The sequence below is a fragment of the Gopherus evgoodei genome, chromosome 8 (assembly GCF_007399415.2).
Source record: "Gopherus evgoodei ecotype Sinaloan lineage chromosome 8, rGopEvg1_v1.p, whole genome shotgun sequence".
Classification (NCBI taxonomy): Eukaryota; Metazoa; Chordata; order Testudines; family Testudinidae; genus Gopherus; species Gopherus evgoodei.
Genome location: NC_044329.1, coordinates 1,834,056 through 1,857,402, shown reverse-complemented (window position 1 = coordinate 1,857,402; position 23,347 = coordinate 1,834,056). Strand labels below are relative to the sequence as shown.

Here is a 23,347-nt window from a genome sequence, read left to right as displayed (position 1 = left end):
GCTTAGTTCAAACCCGCCGCGGAGCAGCGAGCCCGGCGAGCTCCGAGCCCCGCGCCGGCCAGCAGCGCCCCGGCTCCGCGGGCAGCCAGGTAGGGTGTCCGCGGGGCGATGTGCGCTGCAGCGGGGGCTGGGCTCGGTCCTGTTCACCCCCCGAGCCCATCCCCGCAGGATCGGGGCCCCAGCGGGCAGGGGCCGGCCAAAGCCCCCGGCTGGGGCGGAGGGGGAGGGGCCGGAGTCCGCACCCCGCAGTCGGGGACCCCGCACTTGCTCTGTCCCCTCGCCTGGAGGATCAGCCCAGCAGAGCCTGGCGCTCTGCACCCCGGGCACCGCCGCTCTGACGTCCCGGAGACCGGACCCCGCGGCAGGGCAGGCGGGACAGTGGCCCTGGCCCCCCGCCCACGCCCCTCCATGCAGCCAGGCTCCCCGAACTGTCCCTGGGGGTGGCCATGGGGGGGGCGGTGGCATCAGTCCTGATTCTAGGTTAGGGCTGGGCTGGGCTGGGCTATTTGCCCATGAAGTGAGATTAATGCCCCCTCCCCCGCTACACCCCGAGTCCCCCCCCCCACGGTCACAGCAGCATTTTCCACACAACCCGATACTGCCCCGGGCACAGGCGCCCTCGGAACAGTCGGCTGGAGCCGGCGCTTGGCCGTGTTTTCAGCCCAGGTCTTTGGGGTCCCCTAGCCCCCCCTGAGCCCCTCCCCCCAGCTGGGAGCCTCCTCCCCTAGAGCATTATGCCACGGCCAGGATGCCCACAGCAACCTTTAGGTGACCGAAGCGTCGTGCCCACCGGTTCTGCTGACCTGCCCCGGCCACTGCCAGGGGTCCCTGGGGGCGGGGAGCAGCTCCAAGCCACCAGGGCTTCTGCTCCCCAGAGAACACACATAGGAACGGGGCAGTTCTGTTTCTGCTTTTCTTTGCCGTGTTGTGATTGTCTGAGCACCCTGCCCTGCACTAGCCCTGGCTCCCTGCAATGCCTCTGGGGGCTGTGGGTGTGGCCCTGCCTTTGGGGCACAGAGCTTGCTGGGGGGGGGAGACACGTGAGGGGGTGTATTGCAGCTGTGCAGGTGCTCGGGGTGGGAGGGGGAGATTCCAGTGTGTCCCAGATCATCCCCCACAGCTCCCTGCTCATCCTCACTTGCCCCACCTTCATTTCCCCCGCTCACTAGGCAGTAACTGCGCAGAGAGCACAGATGGGTGAGTGGCCCTGCGGAAGGAACATGGAGGGGAGTGAGCAGGGAGCTGGGCTGGGGGGGGGGGCTCGGGGCTGCACAGTGTCCCATGGGTGGGTGCAGGAAAGTTGCACTGAGGAGTGATGGGGAGACACGGGCCAGCAGGGGAAGGGAGGGGGGCTGTCCCCTGACAAAGCCCCTCTGGGGAATTTCTGCCAAAAGGTCCCGGTTTGGGGCAGTTGAGAATGTTTGAAGCAGGGCTCAGAATGGAGGTGACCCTGTGCCATTGATCAGCAGCTGGAGATAGCGGTTTCCACCCCAGCCGCGTGAGATTTTGGGTTTGCTGACATCATCTCTCAGCTCCCTTGGTGTTGGTAAGTTTAAGTCTTGTTCAGATTTGAGAAGGACAAAGGGCTTGGTCGTGAAGCTGGAAGCAGCACTGTCAAAGGGTTCCTGTTAGACCCACAGAAAGTCATCACTCTGGGGTCAGTTCAGTCTTTAAGGCCCAAAGGGACCATTGTGATTACCCAGTCTGAACTCCCACAGAGCACGGGCCAGGGAACCTCACCCCCAGCTTCCTGCCGCCAGCCCAGTCATTTCTGGCTAAGCAGAGCCGGTCTATTAGAAAGGGAGTTACAGAGCTCCGGGGGGGAGTATCACCAGGACCCTCCGTTGTGCCCACAGTTAATGACCCGGGCTTAAAAACGTGCAACGGACAAAGTGCAAAACCAAAGACCGACCCCACAGGTCTCTGCCCCAGGGACAAACCATCCTCCCAGGACAGGGCTACACATCATGCGTGAAGTTTGATCCCCCTGGGCAATTCACCATTCCTGATCCGGCAACGATCAGCCATGGCGTGACTGAATGAGCTGGAGTATTTGCCAAACCCCTGCTGCCCTGAAAAGTTTTCCCTAAGGAAGCCCGCTGCCCTCGGAAACCAAGGCTCCCTCTCCATCTCCAAACCATGCAAATGTAAGAGGACCATTGTCCCCTTACTAACACCCGGGGGGGGGGAGTTTGCTAGCTCCCAGCACCAAAAGAAAGGGGAGGGGTCGAGGGGAAATCAGGAGCCTGAGAGTCCCCAGGAACAATGGGGAGGGCCCAACGCTCCAGGTCAGCCTGATTGACAGGGCGGGCAGGATAATCAGGGGGTCAGGGGGGGCCCTCCTGCCTGTGAGCTGGAATTGCCTGGGTCAGACAGAGTGGGGCTGAGCTGGGGAGCAGGGCTGTGCCGGCCAGACAAGCAGGTCAGTGCTGGGAGCAGAGTCACAGAAGCAGCCGATGGAGCAGACCTGCCCTGGGAGCAGAGCTGCAGCAACCAGAGCCAGAGGGGCCAGAGGAGCAGCCCAGGGCGCTGGAGGCAGAGCAGCAGCAGCATCCGTGCTGAGGCAGTGTGGGGCTGGGGCTGAGGCAGAGTGGGGCTGGGGCTGGAGCAGTCTGGAGCCGGGTGCAGTGAGCAGCTGGGGAGAGCGAGGGGGACCCTGGGCAGTGGGCCCAGCGCAGGGAGACGCCCCCAGCCAAGAGGCTCTGCAGGCCGGACTTGGAGGGGGATCATAACTCTGACAGGATGGGGGCGACACTGGGAAGAGGGATCCTGCCACCTAGAGCCTGAGGGCGTGTGGCCATCCTCAGAGCAAGTGTCTGACCTGCAGCATCCCTGCAGCACAGCCAGGGCCTGGGCAGGGGCCTGGGACGTGTGAAGAACAGACTGAACTGCCCTGACGTTCCAAGACGCTGGCTGTGCCATCCCCATGCCACAGAGCGGAGTGACCCGTTTTCCTTTCACTTTCCCATTTTTTCCTTATTTTTTTTAATTGGTGGCTGTTTAATAAATTGTATTTGCTTAGAACTGTATGGAATGATCAGTGGGTCAGGGAGGTGCCCAGTGCAGAGAGCCCCCCGGAGTGGGGACACCCTCACCCCTGCCGTCAGTGACCACAACAAGGTTGGGGGTCGAGCCCCCCAGGAATACTGGGCCCAGCCTTGTTGGGGTTATGAGGAAGCGGAGCCCTCAAAGTCAGGCAGGGCTTGGGGTAAAGGGAGTTGGAGCGAGGACTCAGATGGTAGCGTATAAGCCAGGAAAGTTCCCCACAGTAGCGGGACCATCCCCCGCTTACACAAATAATACCTGACTTAGTGGCTGTGCGTGTGTTGTAAGCAATTCACATTTGGCAGCCTCAGCCACATTCTTTTCTCCTTGACCCCCATCCTCCATAAAGCCACCCTGTGTGCACAGGGCGGGAAGTGTTCAGTGGCTTGTCCTGGATCAGAGGGAGAGTCCTGGGGAACAGCTACAGGGTGATCACACAGCAGGGAGGGGTAGAGGCTGCCTCTGCTGTGCTGGCTGTCCTCTCTGGGGTTCACAGCTCCAAGCAGCTGCAGCCTGCAAACACCCATGTCCCTGGAGGACGGCTCGAGCTGCCTGGTCTTTGCTGGGCCCTTTGAATTGAGGAGATGATAGCCGGGTGCTGGCAGCTCGGCTTCTCAGCTTTGAGCCAGGAGATCAGTAGGTTCATGAAACTATCCTTGGCCCAAACTCAGCCCAGACCCCACCGCTTTCCTGGGACACCAGCTGAATTCCAGGGTCTCCCTTTTCTTGTCTTCAGCTCTGTGTTTCCCAGTGTAACTGGGATGGGAAACAACCGGGAGCCCACCCAGAGCAGAGACACTCCCCATTGTTCTGCCAGGTAGCCCGTTCTCAGGAAATTGCCCTGCGGAAGAGATTAGGGTACCCGCTGCAGGCCTGCCTGGGCTCATGGCACAGTGTGGATGGAGCCTTCCCTTCCTCTGGCGCCTCTGTGCCAGGGCTGGTTGCAATCCAGGGGGTTGGCAGTGAGTCCAGTGCCTTTCCACAGAGCAGCCCAGCTGCCCCTGCACTGCTGCACACGTTGTGCCCATCGGAGGCCCCCAGCAGTGTGCCTGGCAGAGGTGCTTTCTACCCATCCCTACTGCGAGCAGCAAGAGCCCTGAACTTTGCATGCTTAGCTGGCACATTGGCCCTTTAAGGCTCTCATATAGCGGAGAGAGACACTGGCTTCCCCTAGGTGAAAGAGACCCAGCTCCTTCCTGGCTGCATTGTGAACTGCATTCTGCTCCCAGTCTGATGCAGGAATGTAATGAACAAAGCACGGAGCCTCGCCTTCTGGGCTTTAATCCTGAACTAACTAGCAAAGCACCAGAGATGAACCCCTTCAAAGTTGCTAACAGCCAGGTCAGCGGCCCACACATCCATGGAGTTGCAGCTTTAGGGCGGGTGGAGCTGAAGTGTTGGTCTGGGAAGGAGGAGGTTACACCGTGCCAACCTAATCTAGCCTCCCCAAGCCTGGGCTGGATTCCCCACTTTGCTGAACGAATTACAGGCCTCTTGGATATTCAGAGTCTAACTGGTCCTTGTCAGTTGTCTTCGGGGCACTGATGTAATGATGGGGCAGGGTCCCTTCAGCACCACCCTCTCCTGCTTGAGCTGAAGGAGTAATTCTGCTAGCAGTAGTCAGGTGTTATCCTCTAGTGGATAACGCCTTGTGACACATGCACATGCTATTTCAGTGCATTACACTGAATTTGACTTATCCTGCCACTGCCAATTTGTTGTTGGTAGCAGGGAAAACCATCCTTTTCCTTGGAAATACCTTTCTGTGGGAGAAGGTCGCCCTCCTCCTCCCACCAATCAGCAAGTAGATTGTTATTAATTGTTCTTTGCTTCCTGCCTTAAACTTCCTGGATGCTGTTGCTAGGCGCTGTTAAAAAGCTGCAGCGTTCCAACCCAGAGTAGGTTGCTTTTCAGTGGCCGGTGAAGTGATCACCATGTATAGCTGTGTATCAACATCCATAACACTCTTGGGAGTGGCAGGTCCTGCATAAGCTGCGATGATGAACATTGTTCACTCACCAGTACAGCTGCCAAAAAATGATCAGCGATGCGCTTCCCCCAGCCCAAGGGTTGAGGGTGTTGCTGCCATGCCCCTGGTGCGTCCCTGGGATGAAAGGACTAATCTCTACCCCTAGGTTCGCTCGGTGCAATGAGCTCCCACTCGTGTGCCACGCAGGCCCATTCATCATGTTCTCGAACGTCTACAGACTCTTCCCTTCCACATCTTCCCCACAGCCAGATAGTTCCCCTGGGGAGACGGGGATCAGGGACCTCTCCGAGCTGGGCGGCCGGTGCAGCACGCTCACCCTGTGTACACCCTAGCCCAGAGCTCGTTGCTTTGATCTCCATTTTTCTATCATGCAGCACCAGGAAATCTGTGAATGATTTACTCATCTTAGCTCTCAAACCCCGCCCTGTGCTTGGCTCTAGTATTTTGGCCTACTGCCAATGCTATAAAGCATCTCTTGATGAATCTTACCCTTTAATCGGATCTGTTTTGTTTTTTCCTGGTACAGAGAGTGAATTGGAGCATGAAAATTTACCTCCATCATCTCCCTGATCTGGTGCATTTAAACACCTGGAGTTACTCATAGACTCTAGGACTGGAAGGGACCTCGAGAGGTCATCGAGTCCAGTCCCCTGCCCTCATGGCAGGACCAGATACTGTCTAGACCATCCCTAATAGACGTTTATCTAACCTACTCTTAAATATCTCCACAGATGGAGATTCCACAACTTCCCTAGGCAATCTATTCCAGTGTTTAACTACCCTGACAGTTAGGAACTTTTTCCTAATTTCCAACCTAAATCTCTCTTGCTGCAGTTGAAGCCCATTGCTTCTTGTTCTATCAGTGGAGGCTAAGGTGAACAAGTTTTCTCCCTCCTCTTGATGACACCCTTTTAGATACTGTTCTTGCTTCATCTCTGCAGTAACTTCCAAGGCTTCTCTGGTAGCTGGGGGTTCTGGTGCCAGGTCTTTGTGCTCTCTGCAGGTGCCTGGATTGCAGAGAGCCTCTTCCCACTAGGTAACTTTATCCGCCTCAGTGGAGTTACCCAGGCCTAGGCCTCTCAATCTGTCCGCAGGTGGAAGTCTCTGCAGGCCCCTGATCATTGCCATGTGGAACACACACATCTGGGGAGAGAAGGAAGGAGGATGTATTGTCCTCTTCAAACTCAATCCGTCTGAAAAGCCTTGAGGAAAGGAGGTCACTGCTCAACGTGCGAAATCACACGTTCGCTTTCTCTTAAATCAGCGGATCTCAAAAAGGGGTACACAGACCCTTGGGGGTATGCAGATGTCTTCCGGTGGTACATCAACTCATCTAGAGATGTGTCTAGTTTTCCAACAGGCTACATAAAAAGCACTAGCAAAACAAACTAAAATTTCATACGATGACTTGTTTATACTGCTCTGTGCACACTGACATGTAAGTACAATATTTATATTCCAGTGGATTTATTTTATTTTTATATGGTAAAATGAGAAAGTCAGCACGTTTTTAGTACTAGTGTTCTGTGTCACTTTTGTATTTGTATGTCTGTTTCTGTAAGCAAGTAGTTTTTAAGTGAGGTGAAATTTGAGTATACGCAAGACAGATCAGCCACGTGAAAGGAGTACAGGAAAGGTTGAGAGCCACTCTCTTAAATACTCAGTGATACAAACAGTGGGAGGGAGGGAAATAGGTGAATCCTAGGGCTGGAAACTGGGAAGTCCTGAGTTCTGATCCTAATTCTGACTTCCTCTGTGACCTTGGACAAATGGGAGCTGCTGCCTGCCCCTGTGCCTCAGTTTCCCCTTCCCAGAGAGGAGAAATAATGCTGCTTGCCTGCCAGTCGGGATTGCAAAGGTCCATTAGCTCAAGTTTCAAAGTGCTTTGGAGACAAATCCCATGATGATTGGCTGCCAAGCACTCTTTTGTGTAGTTGGAGTTTGTTAGTGTTATCTTTACCCTATCTATTTCTGCCCTCCCGGTGAAGGACACAAGCACAGACCTGTACTACCAGCTTCCCCCAGGGGCAGTTCAGTCAGAGCAAAGTGGTTTTCCATTTCACTGCACGAGACAGCACGGGGAAGACATTGCTTCCTTTTCGTGGTAATGGTATTTCTGAGCTCAGACAGGACTCTTGAGTTATTTATAAAATAGCCACACGCCAGTAGAAATTGGCTTTCCGAGTGTAATTCTCTTGTTCGCTTTTTAATCATAAAAGAGTTTCAGAAACTGTTTGAAAGAGACTTAACTCATTTCACTGGCAGGACTTCACTGGACATATCACAAAACCACATGACTCTCATTAAAAGAAGTTACAGTCGTCTCTAATGATGAGCTGCTACCGTGGCATTAACATGATCATAAACTGTGGGGCTTGGTTCTGCTCTTGTCGTCACAGGTGATACACTCTTGTAACTTCACTGATTTCAATAGCCTGATTCACGCCTGTATAGCTGTCACTACGCTATCCGGTCGTATTTGGGGGGAGGTGAATGCGGATGGTTAGTCTTTGCTCAAGAGAGCTCATGATCCAGCTAGTGGGTGCTGCAAGCCGAGGTTGGGGAGCACTGTCAGAGGCAGTGTGGCCAACTCTTCCAATACCTGGTGTTTCTCTTAAAGCCCCAGCTGCTGGAGTCATGGGCTGAAGGGAGAATTTCAGCTTTCATTTTTAACTAAGGACATTTCTTGCCCTAGTGTTCTTGGAGGAAAGCTTGAAAATGTGACCCCTAAAGGCAGGAAGCAAACAAAAAGAACCCCCAGATTTAGCATTTTTAAGCCAACCTCATGATTTTTGCAGCTTCACTTATGGTCCCTGAACACGAGGAGTTTTCCGAGCTTCCCTGACCCTTGCCAGCATGGTGCAGCTTTTCCATGCAATACAGTCACACGCACAACCGAAAACAAGCACTTGGCTACCCCCACTGCAGGTAACAAACCCCTGATGTGCAGACTATCCCTACTGCCAGGAGCCACCTTGCGCTGCACAAGTCCATTCGCTCAGGGTGAGTCTCAGGGGAAGAGTTACTTGACAGGGTTAATTAGGTTCACAGGAAATCCAATTTGTATTTTAAGTTCACACTTCTTATTCATACTGACTGAGCCTGCCGGGGAAGGGCAGAGTCATTTCACTTGTTAAAAAGGGAAGCGGATTGTTACTGGTCTGCAGGGTGTGCTGGCAAGGCACAGGGAATAGTGCCAATAAAGAATGGAGGCGCCTCCCCCAAGGGACGTTATTGTTCCGATCCGGACAGACTAGTGGAGGGGCACATGCAGGGCCGTGGGAGGATGTGTGTGTATTGGAGGAGGGTGCCCGGGCATCTGTAGGAGTCGCTGCTGAAAGGCTTTGCAGAAGAGCCCGCTCGGGAGCAGTACTGGAGAGGGAAACAGCTGCAAGAATAAGCAGTGGCCGAAGAATGCACAGATAGGTTCCAGTTTCCTTTTCTGAGACGGGTCCTTGGGAGCACAGGCGCTGATGTGCCTGTCTCCTTCCCAGAAATACGCCATGCAGATCAGAGAGAGAATTGTTTTCCGTTAAAGAGAGATGCTGGGCCAGGCGCTCTAGGTGCCAGCTCATGGCTTGGGGGAGTACAGAGAAGCTACTGGGTGGTGATGGTTCAAAGAACCAGCCAGGGGCAACATCCTGGGTTCTTAAGGATGAACTTCCTTGCTCAGAGCAAAGCGAGAGCGAAGCCCAGCCTTCCCCTGGCCCAAAGGTCCGTTCTGCTGCCGGCCTGGACACCTGCCATTTAGTGCTCTGTAGGGCGGAGAGCAAGATCTGGAGTCTGGGGTCCAGCTACAGGGCCTGAGTCTCCCCTGTCTTACACTGATTTGATACCAGGGCAGCTCCATTGACTTCAGATCATGGCAGCTGACAGCAGCATAGGTGAGTGCTGGTGGCGGGAGGTGTGGGTTTGGTTTCTGGTCCGTTCCTCCCTTCTCAAGGGGACTGGGAAACACCGCATTGATCCGAGTCCCTGAGAGGGACAGGCGAGCAGAGCAATCCCATGGAATTGGCTGCAGGGGCCTCGCTTGGCTCAGTCAGTGATGTTCCTGGGGTGGCTGGAACCCCCAAGTAGCCATTGCTGCTTTCTGCAGCAGTCCCTCGGCCGCGTCCCTGTCGCACTGGCTGCAGGCCTGATCCTTGCCCTTTCCTTCCAGAGTCTGAGCGGTGAGCAGTGGCTGCAGCTCCGGGCCTGAGGCAGGGACCAATCGGAAGGAATGATGTAGCAGAATCTCCCTCTCTGCCTTCCCCAGCCTGATCATGTGGACGGAGCCAGGCATTGTTGAGACCCTACACGACACAGTCCCTCTTAATTTCTCAGAGAGGAGGAGAAGAGCAAGGAAGAAGGAGAGATTGAGACTGAAAGATGGCTGCCAGAGAGGCACCTCTAGGCTAATGTATTGATCGCCAGCTAGTGCCCATACGTGGGAGTGATCTATGGGCGTTATTTCTGCGTAGAGCCCACGTCCTCTCCTAGCTCTGGGCGCAGAGTCCTCGACTGGTTCCTGGCACCTTTACGGAGCCAAAGCGCAAACAAGTGAACACAAATCTCTATGCCCAAGTGCAAGGCTGGTTTGAGCAGGGCGCTGGGGACATTCATTGTGGGCTCCTGCAGGACCCTCTCTCCAAGCAGCTGCAGAGCTCAGACAGAATTGGCCCGTCATGGGGGCCCAGACGAGAGAGGACTGATTGCCCGCGTCTCCTTGCCATGAGTCCATGTCAGAACGGCACAGCTGCTCCGAAAGGCATGGGCTGCAAACCACAAATGATGCTCGTTGGGATGGTGCTCACCGTACTCATTGTGGTCACCATCTGCGGCAATGTGGTTGTCTGCCTGGCTGTCTCCTTCAACCGCAAGCTCCGCAGCCTGACAAACTGCTTCATCGTCTCCTTGGCCATCACCGATCTGCTGCTGGGCCTCCTGGTGCTGCCCTTCTCCGCCATCTACGAGCTCACGCGCGAGTGGCACTTCGGCCCCACCTTGTGCAACATCTACACCAGCCTGGACGTCATGCTGTGCACGGCCTCCATCCTCAACCTCTTCATGATCAGCATAGACCGGTACTACGCCATCACAGCCCCGCTCCGCTACACCCAGCTGGTCACCCCTCTGCGGGTGGCCGTGGCCATGTTCGTCATATGGGTGGTCTCGCTGATGGTCTCCTTCCTACCTATCCACCTGGGCTGGAACACCAATGGCACCGACGTGCAGAACACAGGCGTGAACAATAGCTTGGTGTGCAAGCTGGCGGTCAATGCCGAGTATGGGCTGGTGGATGCCTTGCTCACCTTCTACCTTCCCTTGGTTGTTATGTGCATCATGTACTACCGCATTTTCCGAATAGCCAGGGAGCAGGCCAAGAGGATCAGCCATGCCACCTGCTGCAAGGCCGCCAGCCCTGCGCTGCTCACTGTGAAAGAGCACAAGGCCACAGTGACACTAGCAGCTGTGCTGGGGGCTTTCATCATCTGCTGGTTCCCTTATTTCACAGTATTCACTTACCGAGGGATGAAGGGGGACAAGGTGGATGACATGTCCCAGTCCATAGTTTTATGGCTGGGCTATGCCAACTCAGCCCTGAACCCCATCCTGTATGCTGCTCTGAACAGGGACTTCCGGACAGCCTACCAGCGCCTGTTCCACTGTCGAAGGGTGGGGCCCCTCTCCAGGAGCACTCCCCTCACCCCTACACATCTGCCCCACGCCAGGGCGAGAGCCCGCAAGCAAGCACGGTGCATGCAGGAAGAAAAGCCTCTGAGGATGCAGGTGCGGAATGGGAAGGAGAACTCACTCACTCGAGAAGCCACAGAAAGGTAATGCTGCTCCCTTGTGTTGGTTTGGTGGGGAGGTCCAGGATGGGGCAGAGGAGAGCAGGGACAGGGACATCACATGGCTTCGGCTTTATGTCCAAATTAGTTCTGGGCTTAGGCTTGATTCTGCCCAAGGCACAGGACACGCACCCAGTGAACTTGGATGCTATTGTAATATCTCTGGCTACCTTGGTCTTGCACAATATGGGCCAGGTAACAGAAGGGATAGAACTCACTTCCTCTTGCTCTGCTAGCACGTGAGTGACAAGAGAATAGTCCCTTTGTAGTATGCAGTATAGGGCCATGGACACACAGCTGGGCAGTTCCGATTCCATCCACCAGAGGGCAGTAGTAATAGCCAGTTTGTTACAAGAACAAATGTGAAAGGACCCCTTCAGTCCCTCTGCCCCTTCCCTAAGCCTGTGAAGTTGGACAATAGGCTGGAGAAGACGGGGAGGATGGGGGCTAATAGGAACTAGCCCGGATTAGCTCGAGAGCCATGTTTAGCTCCAGTGGGGAGGACATCTGGCTGCGTGTTCCCTTGCAGCCCTTTTGTCTGTTGCCACTGGTACATTGCAGCTCGTCATGCTCTGCATCTTAAAGCAGGAGTGGCAGCAACATCTACCGCTGCCGTTAGAGCACGAACATTGGTCCCTCGAGCAGTGCAACGGGACCGAGGGAGAGTGTCTCTCCGGGGCAGGGACATCCTGCAGCACCTCCTTCAATTCTGGGACAGGGGTTGGGAGCGAATTGGGTTTTTCTACAGCACAGGGAGCCCCATGCGTTCTCCTGAGCCGCACCACTGGGAACCCAGAGCACGGCCATCCGAGTCCCTACCCTGTAGGGCAGGGCTGAAGCTGGCATGTTCACAGCATATGTACAAAGAGGTGAGCTCAGACATAGAATAGCCTCGCAGAGAGGTTGCAATGTGACACTGCAACTGCAAACCCCAAAACAGAGCGTGAGGAAACAGGCTGCTCCCTGAAACAGAAGCACAACTCCCCCCACCTTGCTTTACGCTGCGTCTTTCCACCCCGGCTGTCTGCTGCTGGAATCGGGCCACCCAGACCCCGTGCCTTTCTCAGAGCCCCCTGCCTGCAAGCAGGGCCAGGAGATCCCTCAGCCTTCCAATGACACCATGTTCCAATGTTCCCCAGCAGCCGATGCTAATAATACGAGAGGCAACCATAGCACCTGCCAGCTAAGGTGCTCACCAGTAAAAAGACCATTTGCACATTACCGTGCCGTCTGCTGGAGGGTCACACGGCGCTTTGCCGACATTTGGAATGAGCCTCGTGGGGCGGGGGGAGGGGTATTATCCTCTGCGTGTTCGGGTCTGGCTACCTTCAAATGCTACAGCAGCTGTACTGCATCAGTGTAGACAGGGGCTGTTTCCTGTGAGCTGCTGTAGCCGCAAGCCCATCTGGCTGTAGCTGCTAAACTCCAGTGCTCCACGGGCAGGTTTCTATTGCTGGCGAATTCAACCAGCAAGCAATTTCTGCTCATGTTTCTGAGAGTCAGATACAAGCTAAACTTAAGGTGGGGTGCACTGCCTTTTCTTGTGGTTAATATGCAAATATGCATGCAAATTAGGCCATTCCTCAGCATCTCTGACTCAGAGCCCAGTCTCACACGCTGACCACCATCACTTCCATTCCATGCTGAGCCGGACAAGCAGTGGGAGGGAGGGGCCGGGGCCGCAGGGCCTGGAAAGTCGTGCGGTTGCTGTACCCAGGAGAGGCTAGGGCAGATTACCTTGCGAGGCTTCACCAACATGCTGGATGGAGCCACAGCTGTGAGCTCTGAGCCAGGCCCTGCCAGCTCCCCTGCTCCCCAGAGCCCGGGGAGGAGAGTCTAAGGTTGGAGGGATCGCCGATCCTCCCACTCCCGTGAAAGAGAGAAAAAGGAAAGAATGCAGCTTGTTTTCCTTCCTCGCTGTCAGTGATTCCTGCTCCTTGCAGGCCTTTCAGCTGACCCCGAGAAGTGGCTCAGAAACGTTCCACCCAGCAGATAGCGTGTACTCTCTCCCCACCGCCTTCCCTGGGAGCACCAACAAAGGGCCGATTCTTGGCTTTATCCTGGCTGATGCCAGTGGTGGAGAAGCAGGTTTCCTACCCCGTGGCTGCAGAGTATCACGCCGGTGCCCTGCCGGGAATGGTGCTGCTCACCCGCATCCCAAAGTGCCCCACACATGCCCCCAAACCCCCATTGAAGGTACAAAAGGCTGGACCCAGCGTGATAGGCTGGCAAAGAGACCCTGGAGGAATAGCTGGTCCAAGCATCAGCTCCTCGTTGTGGAGAGCTCCGGGGCCTCCTGCATGTGCTGTGATTGTAGGACATTCCCTTCCCACCGCCAGGCTCAGCCTAGTGAGTCTGTGCTCGCCTCTGGTCCCAGCTGATTCAGGCTCTTGACGAGGCTCGAGAGAGAGGCTGCAGCGAGCTCAACCTTTAGACATCCGGAGGAGGGATCTGCACTGGGTCTCCAAGTTCTGCAGCCTGACCCTCTTTACAGGGCTGGTTCTGGTGAGGGCCGGTTCTTCCCCCAGGCATGCCCAAAGAGAGCTGAGAGAGGACCCTCAAGGAGCACTCTGTTTATTTCTAATAGCTTCCTGATTTTAATTTGCTCGTTAATTGTAACTTTGATCGGTGCTTCTTCTTGGTACCGTTTGGGCAGAGCCCTCTGCGGTGCTGAGAACAGGAGAGGGAAGGCAGGGCGGAGAGCCCTTGACCTAGCAGCCAGGGAGAAGGGAGGTCCTCTTCCACCCACAACTGGCTATTGGGAAGTCGTCTCCGAGGAGGAGCTGGAGGAGAAAGGTCAAGGCTCACTCATTTCCATGGCCTTTTGAAAGCAGTGGGAGCAGCCAACTCCCATTTCCCCTACTCCTGCCTGTCTCCTTCACAGATACCGGATCCCAGCCACCCTCTGTCTGGCCTAGTGGCCCTGCTCGGGCCATGGAGGCAGGTCTGTCTGGGTCCCTCTGCATTCGTGGCTCTGCATTGTGCACTAAAGTATTGACAGCGAGCGAGAAGGGTGGAAGAGGGAGAGCTAGTCAGCATCTCTCGACCCTTAATTCCAGGAGACCAAGTTGACCTCATCACGAAGGTGTCACGGAGTCCCCGGGCGATGCTCTGGAACTGCTCCCCACAAAGCCAGGCAGGACTTTGGGGAGCCTCCTCTCCCTTGGAGCAGACTTGTTCAGGGCAAGAAGCTCACACAGCTTCACCTCCTGGGTCTCTCCTTGGAGCATTCAGCATCCTCTGCCCCTCCGTGCGCTTCCCACAGCGAGCCTGCCCCACAGGGTCCTGCACCCCCACTTTGCAGTCAGACGTGACTCTCAGCCAGCCAGTAAAGCAGAGGTTTATTCGATGACAAGAACGGGGTCTAAAACAGAGCTTGTAGATACAGCGAACCGGACCCCTCAGCCGGGTCCATTCTGGGGGGCAGTGAGCCAGACCCCCACGTCTGCCCTCAGCCAGCTCCAGGCTAACAACCCCTCCAGCCCCTCCTCTCTGCTCAGCCCCTTTCCCGGGCCAGGAGGTCACCTGATCCCTTTGTCTCCAACACCTTCAATTGGCACCTTTGCAGAGGAGGGGCCCAGGCCATCAGTTGCCAGGAGACAGAGTGTCAGGCATTTAGGTGCACTGGCCCTTTGCTCTGCAGCAATCACACACCCTTATTTCACCACCTAGATGTTAAGAACTGCATAGGGGACACTGAGGCACCAGCACAGTATTCAGAGCAACCTTAAGAACATTCCCAGTTCGTCACAGAAGGGAAATAGGATTCGAAGCTTTTCCGTTGTTGAATTCTCGTGGAGCAGGATCGGGAGGAGTTTTCACTCCTGCTCCGGTAGCTGGGAGGCTTGGCTGCCAGGAAGCTGTCAGGGCAGGATGGCGACAAACAGATCTGAAAAGGGATCAGGACTGGAAAATTCTGGCCTCATTTTCTTGCGGAAATGAAGGTACCAGGTTTAACACACAGGCTTGCGCCTGTTTACACAGAGCGCGTGAGTGCGCACTCATTTCAATTACACGTGCATTCCCCTAGCTAGCATTTGGCCTGAGCGTGATGGGAGCTAGCCCCGGTTCAGGCAGAAGCGCAGCAAAGGGATTGCTAAAAGAAAGGAGCTGGGATGCCAGTAATCCCTATTTTCCAGCCAAAAGGGGAGGGCAGGGATGAAGAAACCCAAGGGAACTCCGCTTTCCCCATGGCGTGAGATTGGCAAGGGCGCACTTCTCAGGACATGGTACTAGGCTAGGAGAAGCCCTGCCGGCTGGGAGCAGGTCGGTTCCTGCTAACTGGAGCAGCCGGAGAGCCGGGGAATGGATAGTGCTGGTTTATGTGCAAAGGGAGCTGCTGTGAAGGGCGTAGCAATAGCCTGACTGGCTCTGAGACCTGAGCTCAGCGCCTGGGTAAATCTCAGTGAGACGGAGCAGGCCCAGGCTTCCTGCATCGCACTGCAAGGGCTGGGGGTGAGCTCGGCTCCAGCCGGGTCATGGTGCGGTAGAGTTGTTAATTATTGTTATTTTGTGTATGACCAGAACATCTTGAGAGGCCCCAGGGAGATCAAGGTGCCAAGGTGCCAGGTTCCGGGCAGACATCAAGTGAGAGACAGGCCCTGCCCTGAAGAGTTTGACCAAGTATCATTATCCCCATTTTACAGATGGGAAAGTGAGGCACAGGGAGAGTCAGTGATTCACCAGGAGAGTCTTTGGCAGAGACAGAAACTGAGCCTAGGGCCCCTAGGTCCTCATCCAGCCCCCTTACAGACTCTCCCCGATGTACCATATTCTGGCCTGCGTCTTCTCGAGTCCATCTCTGCATTATCCGAGGGCCTCAGGAGAGAGAGGAAAAGTGCTTGAAACTGACAGAGCAGCACTCGGTCCATCTGCCATCCCAGGGAGAGCACAGAGCTCATTTGAAATGCACCATCGACCGGAAACAATCTGCTGCCAGGGGAGTGAAATAGTGCGATCGGTATGAAACCACAAGGGGAGGAGCTGAGCCCAGAGTCACCCTGCAGCTCGCTGCACTGGAGATCCCTAGTCATGCTGGGTTTTCTCTTTTCCCCTACCCCAGGAGGGGTTCCCGGGAGCCCCACTCACCCATCCAGGGGCCTTCTTCACTGCCCCTTCCTGGCAAAGCCTGCCCCCAGCTGCCTGGCTCTCTGGCAGAGGGAGGAATGGACAGGGAGGGGCTAGTTCTCCCCACCTGTAGCAGGAGCAGCAGGCCCCATCCATGGTGGTACCCCAGTGTGGAAGGGGATGAGCTCAGGAGCAGGGCTGGAGCCTCCGGAGCCCCAGTGCAGCCGCTTGTGAACTGGCCAGAGGGGTGCGCTCGACACAGCACTGCAGGACCCCCCGTCTCTCGCCAGGGAGTGCTAAGATCAGGGGCTCCATCTCGCATCCCCCACCCACCCGCAGCGACACCGCGAGGCCGGACACCATTGAGGCACTGGGTTTGGTGCATGCTAAGGCGGCAGGGCCCACAGGCTAGAGGCAGCCCTCGCGGGGCCATGACAGGGATCTCCCCAGCTTCCTGGCACAGTCTGTCGCAGCAGGGTGTGGCCCCTTCCTCAATGGGGTCCCATCTCTAGCAGGCCTGGGGGGCTAAGTGGGAGAACCAAGGATCAAAGGAAAACCCAGCAGTAGGCTGGCAAATTGCACCAAATGCCACGAGTACTGACTGCTGAGCACGGAAGCCCCAAGGAGCCGTGGTCTCCTAGCAGGAGGCTGCAGAGAGGGCCAGTTGGTAGCTGCCCTGGTGCCCCATTCAAAGGGTATGTGGGTCCTTCCATCCTAGACCTGGGAGACGCTTCCTTTCCAAGGGAGGGAATTCCATGGAGACAGACAGCCGCGCCCCCTGCACTGGGGAGAAGATGCTCTAGCAGAGCTTGACGCTGCAAATGTCTCCCCGTCGCTGTGGGCTGCCTAGGTGATAGGTGCAGAGCAGGGACCAGCACCCCCTGCAGGCACCCTCCCCACTCCTTCTGTATTGCATGGACGGTCAAAAGCTAGCTGGCAACGTCTTGGTCTAGAAAGCATAGCCTCCGCTGGAGACTGAACGCCAAAGCCCCAGCAGCTGCAACCCCAGGGTCACTCTGAATGGTCACCAAGGTCTAAACAGTGGTCCCCAAACTTCTTCTGCCATGCCCCTCCCTTACCCATAATGGAAACCGTCCGCACCACATGGGACTTGTGGTCAGGAGAGTGTTTGGGAGCTGTGGTGGGAGCCGGGAGCCAAGGTTGGGAGCTGGAGCTGCAGCCGGGGATGGGGGCAGGACAGGAACCAGACCAGAACTGGGGGCAGAGCAGGGTTGGGTGGTGCTCCCTCCCCACTCCCATAGGGGCTGGCCTGGGCCCCGCTACACCCTCCTCGGAAGGCGCATCCCACAGTTTGGAGACCACTGGTCTAAATAGATGCAACTCTGCTGACTTCAGTGGCATAGATAAATTCAAGAACTAGATAAATTCATGGAGGATAGGGTCCATCAATGGCTATTAGCCAGGATGGGCAGGGATAGTGTCCCGAGCCTCTGTTTGCCAGAAGCTGGGAATGGGCGGCAGGGGATGGATCACTTGATGATTCCCTGTTCTGTTCATTCCCTCTGGGGCACCTGGTATTGGCCATTGTCGGAAGACAGGCTACTGGGCTAGATGCACCTTTGGTCTGACCCAGTGTGGCTGCTGTTATGTTCTTCGCTTGGGTGCAGCAGAGAGCAAAGTGCGGTGTTAGCAAAGGGGCCACTTTCCCCTGATCTTAGAGCTGCAGCTGGTCTGTTCTAACTGGGACCGGACTGGGGAGCTAATCATCCTATTTATCTGAAAGCTGAAATACAGAGAACAGGATTGGTCCAAACTAGATGGTTTCATTTTGCCCTGTGCATAGCGCACTCCCCTGCAGTCTGCTGGGTTCTTTGTCACAGCCGAGCATTAGCAGGAGAGAGACCAACATCTGTGATACTCTGTTAAACTCAGAACCTCCCTAAATAGGAGAGACACCTTTTCCCAAGGAGTCAGCCCCCCACACCTCCCAGTCTGGCACCGAAGTAAGAGGCCAGGTTTTCAAAGGAGCTCAGCTGATCGGAGCTGCTGGGCTGAGTTCTTAGTGCAATCTGATGTGTTCAGTGAAGTGCCCGAGTGCGAGCCGGGCATTGCTGGAAATCTAGCCCATTACCCTTCGGCAGGGCAGAGACAGAGACTGGATCAGCAAATACTGCAAATGTTCTCAGACAATGATGTCGTTCAATGGGATGCCACCACCGGGGACAGGGAGTTCAAACCTGGCCACTCCATCTGCAAACAAAGAGAAAAGGGGGTGACACAAATCCTTAGAATCCCTGGGGAGATTTCCAGAAGAGATGGAAAAGATTGGGACTGACTAGAGAGGCGTTTACTAAAAGGGGGAAATGATGAATAGGATGAGGAGGGGCTTTCCCCTCGCCCTCTCTCCAAACCCTGGGGAAAGGAAAGGGAGCTCGTTTAAAACTGGCCAGAGGAAACACTGCTCTGTTTGCACAGCTCAAAATTCACTTGGAACTCACTGCCACTAGAATCCAGCGAGGTGAAAACTTAGCAGCCTCAGACAAGGAATGGACATGTCTGTCACTCATGGGACATCCCCAGGGATATTAGCGAGGTTAAAAATATATAAAAGGTTTGAATGAGAGAGAGTCTAGGTAGCAAATGCCACCCTCCCACACCTGCCAGCACACAGTCAGACCCCTGCGGCAGGCCAGGCCAGGCCAGGCCAGCATGCTGGGGGCACTCCGGAAGATGTGGTGATCTGTGAGACGTGGGAAGAGAAATGCTCCTTCCCTGGGGAAATAATCACATTACTGGCCACAAATGGGGCCCAGCAGTCACTGTCATCCTGGTTCCTCTCCAGCCTGCTTCACTCTCTCTCGGTGCCAAGTGATGCAAACCAGAGTGCCGGGGGCACTGCCGGGTCTGGTGCAGCAGAGACGTATGAGAGTAACAGGCAGCAGCCCGGAGCCGCAGCAGAACACTGAGCGGCACTGAGTGATTATTTTTTTGTCTTTAATTTAATCCTCTCCAGCTCTGGAGTTTTCCCCTGAGTCTTGGCCAGCCCGCTGCAGTAGGCTCCGCTCTGGGACACGCACTCTCAGCCTTTGATTCCTGGCTGTCCTCCTCCAAAAGCCAACGAGGACAAACGTTAGAAGGTCACAGTTAGATTTGCCACTGGGGGAAGCCTAAAGGCAGAGATGGGGCCACTGGGTGAGTACCTGGACAGCGATGTGCAGTGGGAGATCTTGGGATGGGCAAACACTCTCCCCCACATGCTTTTGGTTGCATTTCCTACCTTCCCCCCACCGCCCCAACAGACCCCACTGCTCTGAGTGCCAGGGCTAGTCGAGCCAGGCTCAGCCCCAGGCGTAAGAGAGCAAGAGAGGAAATCCCACTAAAGAGAGAGGCGCTAAGCTGTGTTGAGTCTGGGGCCGGTGGGCTCGGCCTCTGCATGTGAAAGGGGAGGAGAGCACAGGTCCCTTCCTCCTGGAGTTCCGTTCCTGGCACGTCTTGGTGGACGGGCTAGTGTGGATCAACACTAGGTGGAACTGATTGACAGACCAGATGAATGAGTTTCACGTCCTTCTATCTCACGGTAACAGACCTAGAGCGGATCTATTTGCAAACGACACCAGAGTGCAGCTGCCCCTCTCAGCCACTGACAAACCTGTAACTCCCGCCTGGGCTGGAAGAGTCTTCAGCAATTTCCAGCTGGTTGATTACTTTCCACTGACTTTCCAGCTGACCTGCACCAGGCTATTCTGCCTCATTTCCTGGGCTAACCCCCATGGGAACCGACAATGTGAACTGGCACCATCTACCCCAGAGGTGGCTGCATTAGGAAATCACATTGCTGGAGCACTTGGAATGATTGCCTTACTCCAAACCCATTTCAGCTGCAGAATGATACCAAAAGCTCTGGCGCAGTTGCAGTAGGAACAGCGCCAGCGCAGCGGGCTTGCTGCTGCCGTACACCACTGTTAGCCCTTCTCCCGTGCTCCGCTGCCGCAGGGGGAGGGTTTTACAGCTGGCCCCTGCGGTTCTGTATGTGGTGATGCCACTAAACTCCACGGAAAGCGGGTCTGAGTCACGCATGAAAAGCTAGACATTTGCAGCAGGAGGCTTTATTTACCCTCCATTGGAAAAGCTAGGCAGGGCTTAGGCAGCGAAGGTCACGGTCACCTCTGCCGCTGGCCCACACATACCACCTGCTGATAATGCAGCCTCTGCTTTATTGACTGTGTCACAGGGCAAACATCAGGGTCCCCTGTCTGCTGAGAGCCAGATACACTTGTTCTGCTGGCTCCACACCGGGCCCTTGTAACCTTGGACGTGGTCACACTGTGCCGGGGGATGGACTCCCTCCCTGCGCTCGCGAGCCGGGCAGGCTCGGAAAGTGGAGCGCCCAAGGCTCGTCGGGCTTTGGCACCAGGCCCACCAGTCAGCAGGGCACCTGGGGAATCACGGAACCGCTGCTGGATGTGCAGGGACGGTTAGCTGAGTGTAGCTTTAGCTTGGCAAGGCCACACGCGCCCTGAGGCCAGCTGGGTAGTTCCTGAGGTCTCTGCTCAGCCCCTCCAGCCGATTCCCACCTCTGGCAGGAGTGGGGCCTTCTGCTGACTGCTCGAAAGCTCTTCTGGGCTCCGCTCAGCACCTCAGCCCTGGAGAGGGAGGACAGCCTTGAGTGCTCTGGGAGCAACAGGATCGAGGGAGTCACCCAGAGCCCAGCAAGCAGCTCAAAGCTCAGGAATGCAGGAGACGTCTCTGGCAGGAAGCCGATTCCAGCTCTGCAGCTTCTGCCTGTGGGCTTTGCTGAATCTTACCCAAAATAAATGTCCAGCAATTTTCTGTCCATCTTTCATTGCTGGCTTCCTCCTTCCCAGCCTTCCATTCTCTCTCTCTCCCTTCCCGATGCAGTCTTTCACCCAGAGCCTGGCAGATGCATGGTAGAGGACATTGGCAGTAGCTGCAGGAGGCATTCCCCAAAGTGTCCAGCATGGGAGAAGGAGACTATTGATCATGACCTGAGTGGGTGGAACAAATCCGCTGTCTCTCCCCCCAGTCTATGCTATAGTGCAAAGCACAGGCTGCAAAGGGGGAGGATGGTATTTGGCACCTCTCTAAGGCCTTTTGTGGGAGGATGACGCTGAGAAGATCATAAATTATCACCATTTTACAGGGTGGAAACTGAGGCACAGAGCGGTTATGTGACTTTTCTCAAGGCCATACCCTGAATCAATGGCAGAGCTAGGATGAGTTCCCATCCCTGGTTCTTACCACTAGGCGATACTACCCGTGCTGAGCTGCTCGGTGCAATGTGGCACACAGCTGGAAAAGGCGGAGGCAAAGCAACCCAGTGGTTCCACCGTGTGGAATCCTCTCCATGACAAAGCCCCAGGCCAAATGCTGCCAGGGAGGTGTTTGTACAGTCCTGGGCCCTGGGGGGAACCGCAGGGTGTAATATGCTCATGAGGCTGGGTCTCCCTGAGCTTTCCCCTCCCACCCTGTAAGTGCACATTCCGATCTACTCTTGACACATTCTAGACTAAATTTCCAGGAGACCTCTCCCTGAAGTACGTGGAAAGCAGCTGAAAGTCGGCTGGTTTCTACTTTCCCCCTCCGTGTAGCGAGTGCCTGTTGTACCAGGTCTGACTTCTGGGGGTGGGGCCAGACTACCAGCCCTCCCTCCGGAGACCTGGCCCCTACATGACCGCATCACACTGACCTGAGAGGGAACAGATAGATCTGAGCTGCTCACTTGACCACAGATTTCCTCTTGGAGCTGCGCGGGCAGTGAAGGGAAGTGCCAGTGGGTGCTCACGCCAATCTGGAACCTGCCTTGGGCACAGCCAGGCTGGAGCTTGACTAGCAGGAACCCCTGTGAAATGCAGCTGGCGCGCTCAGCTGTGAGGAGCTTCCAGGCTGCGTATTTGATTCCAGCCAGGTGTTCACAGGGGGTTGTTTGGAAATCTCAGTTGCCCAGTCAGGGAGCAGAAACAGCACCCGGTGACGTCCCATTACTAGCCAACCCAGGGCAAACGTCGGCGTTCAGATACGGCCTCTGCACTCCACACCCTGTGCACGGGATGCGCAGGGCTGGAAAGTCCGGGCTCATTTAGAACGATGGAGGCCCAGGATCTGCGTCACAGACAGAAAAAGAAGCAAAGTTCAGTGAATCCGTAATTGCTGGTGCAGTGGCCAGGTGATGGTACCGGGTCACTCCCACACCTTCTCGGGGGGGTTGAAATGCAAGGGCATCGCTCTTCCCTCCCTGAACTGTGCTACTGACAGGGTTTTCAGCCTGGGCCCCCTCTGCTGCTGCAAAGGCAGGACAGTGGGAATGGTCAGGGAGTCTCATAAGGGGAGCATAAACCCTGGTCCCTGCGGCTGGCCGTGGCTTTGGATGGGAGGGTGAAGCTGCCATTTGCTATAACAGGCTGGGCTCAGAACTTGCCCTTGGCTTTTCCGGCACTCGCTGCCCTTTCCCCTGCAAGCTCCCCTTCAGTTTGGGCCCAGGAAAGGGGCTCTGGGAATGGGGGCAGTTGGGGGAGGTAGGAGGTAAAACTAAACACTGCCCGTAGCATGTGTCCAGCAGATCTAGTGAGATCCACCCTTGTTCCTTCCCCAGGAGTCCCACCCCATCTGGCTCATCATCCTCCACCATCCTGTCCTGCTGGAGAGGCCTCTGGCTGGCCAAGTTCCTTCCCAAGAGGGGCATGTGGATCCCAGCGTGTGAGGAGCCGGCAACAGAGCTGCAGAAGAGGGTGAAGCCCCCAGCACCCCCTAGGGTCATTACCTGTGTCTTCTCCTGAACCAAGACACGTGGCCCAGGCGAGTGCTGAACGCCATCAATACCGGGCAAGCCTTGCTCAGAACCCAGAGACCCAGCCGAGCACCACGTCCAGCATCTCGCTCTCCACAGGCGGAGCACTTTGGGGGGTGTTTGCAAACCCAGGGACATGGATCTGTAACATAATCCACCCTTCTGTGTGGGCACAACCCTGTGTGGGCACGGCTGTGGGTGTATGTGTGTACACACCCCTGTATGGGCACGGCTCTGTGTGTGTGTGTGTGTGTGTACGCGCACCCCTATGTGGGAAGGGCTGTGGGGGTGTGCGTGTGTACGCACCCCTGTGTGGGCACGGCTGTGGGGGTGTGCATGGGTGTATGTGTGTACGCACTCCTGTGTGGGCATGGCTGTGGGTGTGCAGGTGGGTGTATGTATGTACGCACCCCTGTGTGGGCAAGGCTGTGGGTGTGCACGTGGGTGTGTGTGTGTACACGACCATGTGGTTGTGGGTGTGCATGTGAGTGTGTGTGTGTATGCACTTCTGTGTGGGCACGGCTGTGGGTGTGCAGGTGGTTGTATGTATGTACACACCCCTGTGTGGGCATGGCTGTGGGTGTGCATGTGGGTATATGTATATACACGCCCATGTGGTTGTGGGTGTGCACGTGGGTGTATGTGTGT

At 55.9% G+C, this 23,347-nt stretch overlaps 1 protein-coding gene across 4 annotated transcripts; it reads left to right on the top strand.

The window, feature by feature from the left end:
* The first annotated feature begins 27 nt into the window (after positions 1–27).
* HRH2 (histamine receptor H2) lies at positions 28–22,712 on the top strand. Of its 4 annotated transcripts, none has more exons than XR_004001727.1 (4): positions 28–89; positions 9,195–10,851; positions 18,908–19,086; positions 22,505–22,586. XR_004001727.1 is itself a non-coding variant. In XM_030573756.1 (4 exons), exons 3-4 carry the CDS (start codon positions 9,746–9,748, stop codon positions 22,686–22,688), a joined length of 1,290 nt encoding a protein of 429 aa, XP_030429616.1. In that variant the 5' UTR covers positions 67–89; positions 1,470–1,546; positions 9,195–9,745; the 3' UTR covers positions 22,689–22,712. The 4 variants fall into 4 exon arrangements, 3 of the variants coding, with proteins under 3 accessions (XP_030429615.1, XP_030429617.1, XP_030429616.1); XM_030573756.1 differs by lacking the exon at positions 18,908–19,086 and adding an exon at positions 1,470–1,546 and having other exon boundaries at positions 67–89; positions 22,505–22,712; XM_030573755.1 differs by lacking the exon at positions 18,908–19,086 and having other exon boundaries at positions 22,505–22,712.
* Positions 22,713–23,347: the final 635 nt, after the last annotated feature.

What these genes read in the sequence shown, in the direction of transcription:
- HRH2 (XM_030573755.1), top strand. Translation starts at nt 9,746, where the DNA reads ATGAGTCCATGTCAGAACGGCACAGCTGCTCCGAAAGGCATGGGCTGC. An exon ending in ACTCGAGAAGCCACAGAAAG is followed by an intron (nt 10,852 to 22,504) that starts GTAATGCTGCTC and finishes TTCCTTCCCCAG; the next exon opens with GAGTCCCACCCCATCTGGCT.